Source organism: Acanthaster planci, linkage group LG07 (assembly GCF_054643075.1).
Source record: "Acanthaster planci isolate LZ-2023a linkage group LG07, COTS_SCS, whole genome shotgun sequence".
Classification (NCBI taxonomy): Eukaryota; Metazoa; Echinodermata; class Asteroidea; order Valvatida; family Acanthasteridae; genus Acanthaster; species Acanthaster planci.
Window position 1 is genome coordinate 17,872,435 of NC_141783.1, and position 11,904 is coordinate 17,884,338.

At 41.3% G+C, this 11,904-nt stretch overlaps 1 protein-coding gene across 3 annotated transcripts in view; it reads right to left on the minus strand.

The window, feature by feature from the left end:
- Nucleotides 1-1,546: 1,546 nt before the first annotated feature.
- Nucleotides 1,547-11,904, minus strand: part of LOC110980237 (rhomboid-related protein 3-like) — a 45,518-nt gene continuing 35,160 nt past the window's right edge. For all 3 annotated transcript variants that reach the window (XM_022236726.2, XM_022236725.2, XM_022236715.2), the window contains 4 exons: nt 11,663-11,775; nt 10,321-10,421; nt 9,096-9,150; nt 1,547-8,899 (listed from right to left, as the gene is read on the minus strand). In XM_022236726.2, the coding sequence (XP_022092418.1) occupies nt 8,664-8,899; nt 9,096-9,150; nt 10,321-10,421; nt 11,663-11,775 (505 nt within the window). In that variant the 3' untranslated portion in view covers nt 1,547-8,663. The remainder of the gene's footprint in view (nt 8,900-9,095; nt 9,151-10,320; nt 10,422-11,662; nt 11,776-11,904) is intronic.

Consider the following 11,904-nt stretch of genomic DNA (forward strand, 5'->3'; position numbering starts at 1 on the left):
GGAACTTTATCGTTTCTTTTTTTCAGAGTGACCGTTTTAACACGTCCAAAGAGAAACACGAGTCTGAAGTTTGGAAATAACCACTCCAAGCGACGTGTTTCAACGAACTGTTTTGGTTTAGTCATTAAGAAAAACGTTGCCCAGCAGTGTGAAATAGAATCGTTGAACTGCTAAACATCTGTAAAGACACCCGTTAAGAGCTAGTGCATCTGTGAAGTTGCCACTCAATCCAACAAGATCTGTTATTGTTAAGGTCATTCGTTCACTTTTTCCATTATAATGATCCCATCCATTTATCACACGCTGTTATACTGCCGTTTTATGGGACAGAGGAGTTCCTGAGATTCCGGTATAACAATGACCAACACGAGGGGGGGGGGTTCTCTCCGTCCCATAATGTTATCTTGTTTCAAATCTTTTCACACTATCCCGACATTTTTGCATGGGTCCGCACTGTTTGCAACATTCAAGACATGAATAGTGGTCAACGGGGGTGGTCAACTGCTTGTTCACTTCCCTCAGCATTTTATAGGATAAATATTTTTTTTCTATATGACCGAGACACCGGTGGATTATTTTGTGGATGTACCGTAACGAAGTGTGGTTTCTAACGTGATGTACTGTGATACAAAAATTATTTTCTAACAAACGTGTTAAATGTGAATGGAGAAAGTAGACGTCTCTGAATTTTGGTCAAGTGCAGCCCGTCGGGGAACACTCAGCTGAATTTGTGCCCAATTTCCGGACGTCGTTTTTTGATTATCGAACTAAATTCCATGAAAATGAAATCGTTCACAAAGGTTCAAAGGAATGCATACTGTGAAGCTAATTAAACCATGTTTAACTGAATGAATTTGACGTTTTTCAAGGAGATTTGGCACCATGCATGATTTTCAATTACGGGTTTTGCCCTTACCCGACGTATATATTTTATAATATCTGTATACTCGATGCTTGTCCGAGAGCTTGCAAAAAAAATCCACAAGCTTACTCGGGTGGGATGCGAACCCACGACCCCCTGTTTACTAGTGCAGACGCCTTAACCACTCTACCACCGAGCGTGCCAGGGTCGGCTGGCCGGTCCGAATCAGGTGTAGCAGCGGGTACCGCAAACTATTTTCAAGATGTACTTTGCGTCGGGGAAAATGTATATATACGTCGGGTAAAAGCAAAACCCATAATTGAAATGAACATCTCCCCCACGCAAAGTACATCTTGAAAACACTGCATGGGGAGAGATGTGGGAAACGTTGAAGTGCGCCACTTTAGGGAGTCAACTATTCAGCGGGGGAAGGGGCGTCATTTTTTTGGAAATGAAAAAGCGCCAAAACCTTCGAAACAGTACTACGGTACCGTGTACCTTTCTGGGGGGTGGAAGCTTCCTGTTCAGCCAATCTGTTTGAAGGGAAAATCCACGCAGCGCACTGAGGAGCCCCTCTGAGAATTAAAGTACTACAAACGCCTCCCCCTCCGGAAAACTGAAATCTTTTTTAGACACTATCATCAATATGAAAATGGGAAACCAGATGAATTTGAAACACAACTCTTGTTTACATCTAGAACTGGCCCGCTGCAACGCGGAATTTTTTTATTAACAATTCTATTACTGGAAGGAATCACAGACGGAAGATTTAGGTTTGACATCGGCTTTTCCTGCAAGTCGAACACAACCATGAATGGACACTACAAAACCAAGTGAAGGACACTCTTGATGGGCACTTGAAAAAAGTTTAAATTTTTCGTTGGAACTAAAGTTCGACCGCAGAACGTATTAACTTATGTCTCATGAGAACAAAGGACGAAGCACACCCAATGTGCAACCAGAATTACTATGGCTCAGTTGCAAGTCACGGTCTGATTTCATGGAATATTGCTTCCCGAGCACTAACATCCGTTGTGAACGGAATGTTATACTCCGCAAACACTGGGCTATAATAAGCCGACACAATGTTGGTTCATTCAAATGACAGGCTGCAGAAAGCATGAGGTTTGCTTTGCTCGGCACATTTTGGGCCAAGCACCGACGTGAAACGAGACAATGCATGGCTTTCAGTGATGTCACCGACAACAACACGTGGGTCCCTCACATCTGCTTTCAAACTTTGCCTCTTTTTCGGGCATTTCCTTGTTATCGTGAGTTAAACAATTAGTGCGTGAAATGCCAACTCTCTCCCATCTACACCAGAATCCTTATCCCTCATATAAAATACTTCCATATTTGCGACGTATAAGTATGTACCTTGGAAATTTCCCCCTCTAGAGGAAGTTAATTCCAAACATCTTTTTCGTGAAATCATAAGGAAACCCAATGAGGGCCTTGTGGAAATACCTCCAACTATTCTGGCACCCAGACAAGGCACCATAAACACACGCATAGTGTCACACCTATCACGCTATTAGAACCGGGGTAAATGTTTGACAATGTTTTACGAGTTGTGTCTTAAGGTAACAAAATTGCTACGAAACATGTGGAAAGGTATGTAACAAAATACAACTCATGTCCCATTGGAGTAAGATGCATGTTCTGACAAAGTCACATGTAAGGGGATACAAACTATCACGCTCCTTGAATTCCTATAGTTGGTCTGAAGCGTATCACGCAGCACGGCACAAAATTGTCACATTTTAATGAAATAACTACAAATTACAAACACCACTTTTACACCTTTTTGTTTTTACTACAGTCACCTCCTTAAAAGATTCCAATCACTTTTAGATTTAAAATCAATATAGTTTGGTCCCATTCTGTTTATTTTACTGTGGCTAAGGATGGCTACATTTTAATGGGTATTTATGGAGTTTTTTATGCAATACAAAATGTTCATGGATTTTTATTGTACACTTCATTCAGTTAACAGGAATCCATCAAAATATTTGTCGACGGAAGACAAACCACACTGATCAAAGTAAGCGTTCCAAAAGCGAGGTATGCGCGTGCCCTTGATGTTAAACACAATTTTGAAAATACGCGTACTTTCTTTCAAAAAGGGTTCGAAACCTCATTTTTTTGTCAAGATGTATTTTGAAATAGTTCGCAGTACCCGCTGCTACACCTGATTCAGACCGGCCAGCTCACCACAGCAAGCTCGGTGGTCGAGTAGTTAAGACGTCTGCACCAATAAGCAGGAGGTCGTGGGTTCGAGTCCCACCCAAGTAAGCTTGTGACTTTTTTTCGCAAGCTCTCGGACAAGCACTGAGCATACAGTATTTATAAATTCTCATTTTTTTACTGCCAGTAAAGGGGGTACTAAGACCTTTACAATTCGTAAAAATATGGTTTTTCGTTTAGATGAATAATAATTGTGAACACAGCCACTGCTTCGATTCATTTTGAGTCTGGAGGTAACGTAAACATATCGTACAACACTGAAGCTTTCTACAGTCACCTTGAACATTCATCATCTTAGTTAAGAAGTTAAAAGTAACTAAAGTTCTGTTTTACTACAAGTAACGATTTAAATGAAACACCAAAATGCCTTTCAGTGACAGCAAGTGGGGAATCCAGCCCCCTTCACTGCACTGTTACCTCTCTCTACAGTTACAACGATCTTGTCCTACGTATCTTACAGACATTAATTGCATTATTTTACCACAATGTACAATTAAAAGTTGTCAGTGCAACTCTATGGCAGTTTACCATACTTCGAATATCCCCTTAAAAAATGGGCCCGGCAACAGCTGCAGTCTAATAGTTACACGGGTCCATGTTAAGACCAGTGGCGCTGAGAACTGTTCGGCGTCTGGAGGAGGAGAAAACTCAAGTGGACGTACATGTATTTGGTGGATCCAAGAATGACCATGAACCACCCACCACACTCCTGAAAAATGGGGGCGAGGAAATGTTTTAAGATGAGTAAAAGGCGATATTTTGAGATTTCATTTTGCTTTCTTCAGCGTGAAAAAGCCCCAAAATTTCGCCCCCATGCCTTCGAGAGGCTATAAAACTTGGGTTAAATAAATAACCGAAATTCCCCCGGACAAATTTGGCCCCTCCCTAAAACACTTATTTCTGGATCCGCCATTGGGTGAAGTGCCATCTTCAATCGAGGCGTGCTAAGAGCAAACCACCAGCAATCATGGAATTTCTCAGATGGAGGACTTTTACACTACCTAACAATAAATTATACTGCTGGCTACTCCAATACAGATAGATATACCCAAACCCATGCATCAAGTAATAAAAAAGGCCATGTACCTTACCCCAAAGAGCCGTTTTCTAAACCTTCAAAATGTAGGCCTTTCATATCAATAAAGGAACACAGGAAACCACAGGAGATATGAATTACCTAAATGTCCAATGACGCCAATTACGATCATCAATCAAATTCTTCCAAAATAATGCGATTTTTGGAACAATTTTTACACCATTATAGTGTATTTAAAAACAAACATTACTTGCACATTTGATTTAAGTGGCATGCCAACTATTGCAGATCGTACGCAATGACACTTTTAGTGCAGTCTCCAATGAAATGGGTGACCGGCAAGGGACAGACCTGAAATTATGCATTTATCTTTCAGCATTACTCTCCCATTGTAAATAGGCTTATTTCAAGTCTCTTATTTTGCTTTCAAACACTCGTGCCTCCTGCAAAAGATCTAAACGAAACAATGAAATGAAACAATGGAACATGCACCAGAATGTGCTGCTCCATAGCCGTGGGAACACCAGTTCTAGCCTCCAACCCAGTCGTATCTGGTGAAATTGTTGGGGGACCCACCCGTGCACAGAAACTATGCACTACGGGCCTGTATAAATCTTGTACTCATTTCAAGATATAATAGGGAGGGGGCCAGTCATCTGCTGGGGCAGAACTGTGTATAGAGAGAGTAGCGCTATCTCTATAAACAGCTCTGTGCTGGAGGTATGGGCCTCCCACGTATATTTCTGCGGCACTGCTCCATCATAAGCCACCCAAACCCTCAAAAAATCAATTTATTACTGGGTCTTATTCTCTAACGTCACCTATATTCCACCACATTCCTCACCCCCCTGCCCAGTGTAAATAAAAACACACATCGCTACCTCGAGAACGATTCAGCGATGCCTACCGTAGCCAGCTTTATGCATGCGCCTCTCATATGTCTGGATGTTTATGACAATCTCTAATAATCTGTAAACCTTTTCCAGCGATGTCTCGACTGGTGAACTCTGTGAATACAATGCTCCAATAATACTTCATAAAAACTCATCTCACAGTTATGTTATTTATATTTAGTTGATTGCTGTTATTCATACATATTACTGAGTTTAGTTAAAAAAATCCTATTTATAAAATTTTACCTTACAACAAATATTACATAATTTGAAAGGCCTCCACACGAGTACAAGACCAAACAAAAAATACTGTTTTCCATTACACTCGGTGGAAAATTTAGGGTTGGTAGTTTGATAAAAATGTGTTTGTGCTTTCAAGGCTCAAAAAGTAGCATGAGATAACCGTAATTTCTATTTATGGATCGTTTCCATGTAATAAATGAAAACAGCAGCATTACTAAATGAAAACAGCGACATTTAACATGCTTAAATATCAAACCAGTGATATACAATTCAGTTATTATCAGGGGATGGTGTATGCAAAAATTAGGACCAGGAATGATGCCATTAGTGTCAGTCTGTTTTTAGTTTTTACCATTTCTCAGTGGTTATGAGTTACTCACTAGGTTAACCCTAACACTCCTCAGTCCTTCGACAGGTGAAGGATTGAGGAGTGTTAGGGTTAAAGCAGTAACCAGAAATACAGGTATATTTTGTTTGGTCTAAGCATGTACAAGAAGCCACATCCTCTCTTTTATGTCTGTTTATCCTTTCCATAAATACACATAGAACAACTCCCTATTTCACAAGAGTAAGAACCTGTTTACCACAAAACACTGTCATGTCCCCCCCCCAATCAAAGTCCGTCTTAGACATACTAGGCAGTTTATCGATTGATTTTTACAGGGGGTTAAAAAGTCAGCATTACACTGTTTAGAGACACATCCCTGCCTCCACCAGGGAGGGTATCATATTACATGTATTTCAAATCTTCCACATTATCTAATGACACCTATGTGGCCGGAGCCAAATCTTTATGTACAGGCAAATTACCACGGGCAAAGCACAGCTACTGCAGTATGCCCTCTCAAAATCAATAAAGCACAGTCACCTGTTTTAATTATACAGTAATTTATATTTCTTTGTTGCTATCTGGTTCGTAAGTGACTTCGTCACAAATGCAGATGCGCCACAATTTGCAGGCTCCCATTGGACGATTGCTGAAGTTGCCTGTTAACTTCCGGTTCCATGTAAACAGCGATCAATGCATGTCTCTGTGCAGTACACGTGCAGTGGGCGTGGTTCAAAGTGAAGTGACGTCACACTTACGAACTGGATACATCATGTGTTGGTGCATATTTAATTCGCTCTCCTACAAGCCCTGTTTGAAACAGAGGGAGCAATTTACCTGCAAACGCATTCAGTTCAAAATCACACTGCATGTAGGTGAATGCAAAGCGCTTGTGCTTGGCACTTCTGAAGTAGTTGTTGATTTAAGGTTACATCAAAACTAAACTTGTATCCAATTTCGGCAGGGTTTATTTTGCTCTCCACATATCTGCAGGTGCGTGTGAGTTGAACTGACAGTTTCCAAACCCCAACTTACTGATTGTTGGTCCCTGACTTTTGAAGTTTCCAGCTCAGTATTATTAATTTTTTTTTTTTGATGAGCATATCGAGTGAGAAAACACAAATTACCGCTGTACAAGTGTGCACACATGCTGAAGCAAGTACAACAGGTGGCTCAGAGTTTAATTCTCCTCTGGAGAATTAAGAGAGGACCAAATAATGGTTGATTGTGAAGGCTTTTAATCAAAGATGCTATATCAATCTCAAGCATGTCAGATCAAAGGTTTGACTCTCCATGTGGATTGCCAGAGTTCCTTTTCCATGACAACTACATGTGCCTTAGACTTTTCACAAGTTTCAACAATTCACCAACACAAAAATAATTTTAAATTAAACAGTTAGTGTTGTTTTCCGTGTCTGAAATGACAGGTTGCCCTCAACCCAATCCTACGTGTGTTTTGTGATACCCTGAAAATACAGTTAACACTTGGACAGCCCCCTAAATCGACACGCAGGTTTTGGTAACTTCAGTATATGGCATACACCTCCATGCCTAATATGGGCAATTCACAAAAGTGCGCCTCCAAGAGTTTGCGATGCGTTGGCCAATCGCAACAGGCGAAATTTTTTGACCATTTCCAAACGCGCATTGGGTCGACAAATTTCGCGCATTGTGATTGGCCTACTGTGAAACGCCCTTTTTAAACTTCACTTTTCATTTATAAATGAAAATTATTGGCAGTACAAAGGGTTTTCAATGACCTTTTTGCAATGGCAAAATATTTCAGTGTAGAATAATGGCTGCTTGTAAACAAAGTTCTCATTTGTCCCTGACTTCAATTCTTATTTTGTGGAGTATGTTTCCTTGTTGATTTTGTGCAAGGTGATCAATAAACAAATACAATGCACACACCTGCCCTTCAAACTTGGGCAACTTTGCCAAAAAATTGCAGGTGAAGTCCAGATTAAGGAAAACCCTCTGAACTGTGCTCAGAATAGTAGAAACACATCAACCTGTTACATCTTTCTATTTTTTACCAACTTATCCCGAACACAGAAGTGTTGACAACTCTTCACAAAGCTGCTTAGCACACAATCTTGCTCAGTATATCTCCATGTATGCACTCAGAAAAAACGGCAGACTACCAATCACAACAAATGTACATACCATGATTTCCTTGCTGGTAATCCATTTTTCTTTAACAGATTTTCGGTGACTTGCAAATTTCCAAGCTCAGCAGCTTAACAAATTTAGCTTTTTTTTTCAGAATGATCTCAACATAAGCTTAGCACTTCAAGATGTAAGTTGACAGCACACTTGTTGTTACTTCCTAAGCTTCTGCAAGATGCAGTATTAAAGAGGCAACTACATGCGTCAAGAAAAAAACAGGTCCAAATGCAGTTGATCTTACCCACCTGTAATAGAATGCAACGTGCTGTCTGTTTTGACCATGTGATTTACCATCTCTTTTGCCACACTACATGTATCTATCTTTGATACTTTAATCCTAACAGGATGGGCATTTTTGGCTACAACCCTCCCAAGTTGTGCACTACCCTCCGCCATGCAGACATTCAATGCACTATTTTAGGTATCAAACCCAACGCACAAAGAGTGGAATGGCTTGACCTTTTTCGTTCTTGCCCAAATTCTCCGGAGCCTTCTGGTGGATTTCGAAGGAAGATGGAGGGGATATAAAGTATTAACAGCAATTACCAATAGCACATACTCAAACCGATTTCGAGCACACCAAATAACTAAATTTGAACACGCAATGCAAGACACCTAAACATGTTTCACATTCACTAAGTGCGAAAACAATTTTTTTTCTTTGGATATCTCTCAAAAGCTGCTAAAACTCTCAGCAGATACGACAAAGTTTACAAAAGCCCTCCAGTTATTCCTACAATAAAACTATCCCCGGGGTATTCAAGCTGATCAAACTATCAACTTCAGTGAAAACACCCCGGATGCATTTCTGATATAAATACACAGTTTTTGTTGTTTTACAAACCCAGGATGGAAGAGGCCTCTAGCAGGGCATGTCACCGGACGCTATACTGCTGGCTTGTAGAATATGTTCCAGAATATGACGAACATGACAAAAGCGATGTAGAGGACCGTGAACACCCACAGCATCAGACGTTCATGCAGTCGCTGGTTGTAGTTGCGGATGACGAAAAGCCCGACAGTTAGGCCAACGGCAATGCCCATCAGGTGGGCTACAAAGGACGTCGCCGTCTTGAGACCAGAGCACCTTCTGTAGACTGCCAGGCCAAAGTCTATGCTTACTGCAGGACAGGAAGCGCAGAAAGCACAAAAGAAATGGCTAGATACAAGTAGTCCATATAGGGCCCTCTTGGCCAATTGGAGTACGCAAACTGTCTGAGGTATTTTGAGTTCCAAGGGCATATAAATACAAAACGATGGTATATCGGGTTTGGTTTTGTACATTTGGCACTAATCTCACTCTAACGTTGTTCTTACCTAAAGCTAGAATAACACCCACTCTCAATGCTCCTATCTTCATCTCAGAAAAATTCTGCAAGGAATATTCAGAAAATTTGAATAAATCTTGAGCACTACTTTAACCCTAACCCTACATAATACTACAAATTACTACTGGTAGTAAAATGTAGTATTCATTCCTGTCGCTTGTAAGAGGACATGAGTTTATTGTTCTGTGATGCCATAAGATACAATAGATAAGACAATGTACCATACAGTGCTTTGGCACTATGAATGCATGGCTTTATTGTTCTCTGTGTGAGTAACAATGGAAGTAACCTAGCCAGAAGTAGTAATCTGTAGCACTATGTCCTTCAGGCTCAGACTATTACTTAGCATTTAGTAGTAATGTGTAGTGTAAGCCAAACAATATGCTTGGCAGTTGGGGTTAAGGGTGCAATTGTCAATTGTTCTGAATACCACCAGGTTTAGATTACAGGGATGTGGTGGGTAATAGTATTTGCTTCAATGGAAGCAAAGTTGGTTTGATCTTCCAGAAAAAACTGTTTGTTTGCTCAACATTCAAAGTCATACCATTCTTGATCTCTTATTGAATCCCATTTCATTATTGGTTTCTCATCAAAGCTTCATTGTATGTAGCATCAACTCACAGTTGTGAAAACATTGATAATCTTCTTTTTTAACCCCTTCGTGCCGGGAGGCGGCTAGACATGCCGTAAAAATTGAGATCCTCAGCCCGCTTTTCAGCTATTATTCTCAGCCCACATTCGAGCGAACACGGAGAAAGAAGGCTCTTGTGTATATGGTAATTGGTCTTTGTGTGTAGCCCAGAAATGAAAAGACCGAATTTGCATCATAATCACCAGCTTCACAATAGTCCCCACTTTGAAAAGAGGCAACGGGAATGTGGAAGCGTGAGTAGAGCCACATGAAACCGAACAATCAGCCTTTTCACTGTGTAATTCAAAGCGTGCAGAGCACACAGGGCCACAAACCGAGAATTTGCGGTTTGGCCGGTGGCCTGCAGGGTCAAGCGAGGCTGGAATTCTTGGAGTCGGCTTTTGGGAAGAAATTCCCTGCGCGAAGGGGTTAGATGAATATTATTTCAAGGCACAACATAAGTAAAGATTTCAGAGAAGTATTGTTCAACACAGAGGGGGGGACACAGAGTATGAAAATCAGTAATTTTGTAGGCAATGCCACTCCTTAAAAAACGCAGGAAAACTGGCAGACATCAACTCACCAGCAATACATTAGCAAGGTGTGCAGACAAGAGAGCATATGAGCCTGCTGAAGCCCCACATAAGAAACTTGTCCTGTCGAGGACAGAGGAACCCATGGACCCTGCATGGTGAATGATAACACAGATACAAGACAGTAAATCAGGCACACGCTTGGATATTGCTGTAGGTAAAGAGGGCACTTGGCTCACAAAAATTAGACCACTGTTAGTGTTCAATTGTTCAGCACTACATTTCCTGCTCATGAAATGTGCCAAAACTTACGAGAAACCAATGGTGCGAATAAGCAAAGCCTGTTTTTGCAAAAGTATTCTTGCAAAGCAGCTGAAACTGGTGCTTAAGATTAACAACTTCATCCCTTCCGCAGACAATTTACACCCTACGGGGGGGGTATGTCGAGAAAAGCGGACATACATAAACATGTGTCTGTAAACAACAGTACACATGCATGGTTGTGGCTGCAGCCACTTCCTATAGATGCATGGTTGTGGCTGCAGCTACTTCCTACACATGCATGGTAGTGGCTGCAGCTACTTCCTATAGATGCATGGTTGTGGCTGCAGCCACTTCCTATAGATGCATGGTTGTGGCTGCAGCCACTTCCTACACATGCATGGTAGTGGCTGCAGCTACTTCCTATAGATGCATTGTTGTGGCTGCAGCCACTTCCTACACATGCATGGTTGTGGCTGCAGCTACTTCCTATAGATGCATGGTTGTGGCTGCCACCACTTCCTATAGATGCATGGTTGTGGCTGCAACCACTTCCTATAGATGCATGGTTGTGGCTGCAACCACTTCCTAGAGATGCATGGTTGTGGCTGCAACCACTTCCTTTAGATGCATGGTAGTGGCTGCAGCCACTTCCACAATATGCATTGTTGTGGCTGCAGCCACTTCCTACACATGCATGGTTGTGGCTGCAGCCACTTCCTATAGATACACGGTAGTGGCTGCAGCCACTTCCAATAGATTCATGTTACCCCAAGCCACTGCCAGTTGATTTAGCCCAACTGAGAAGACAACTTGGCGCCCTCTGTGGTTCATGCAAGAACACCTTTGTAACTGTTTCTGATTTTGCAAGCCCTTTTCAATAAACTAGCTTTGTCTACATTCTCGAGTTCAGAGTTCTGAAAGCCCATCACTGGAACTCAATGAAACTTCTCTAAAGTTTATCCTCACATCAGGCAACTGGACTTTTCAAGTAGCAGAATATGGTGCTTCAATGAGGCAAAGCCTTTTACCTCAGGGGCACAAAATTTGCAAAAAACAGAAGAATAAAGTCACAGGCAAAGTCCAGTTTTGTAAAGTCTCTGCTGAATTACATGTATAAACACATCTTACCTGCAGCTATTGCTGATAAGTAAAGACCACCAATTCTCCGTGACCCATGGACCATCTCCATGGCAACACCAAGTAAAACTTGCACAGCTAAGTTAAAAAGAAGATGCTCTATGCTGTAAGAAGAAAAGATAAATGGAGTGTTTCTCTTGATGCAAGTAAGTGAAAACATAACCTAAACATAGTGCAAAGTTAAGTTAGGCTTGTACCATGTGATAAATCTCGTTTGTCGCCAAGAGGTGTTT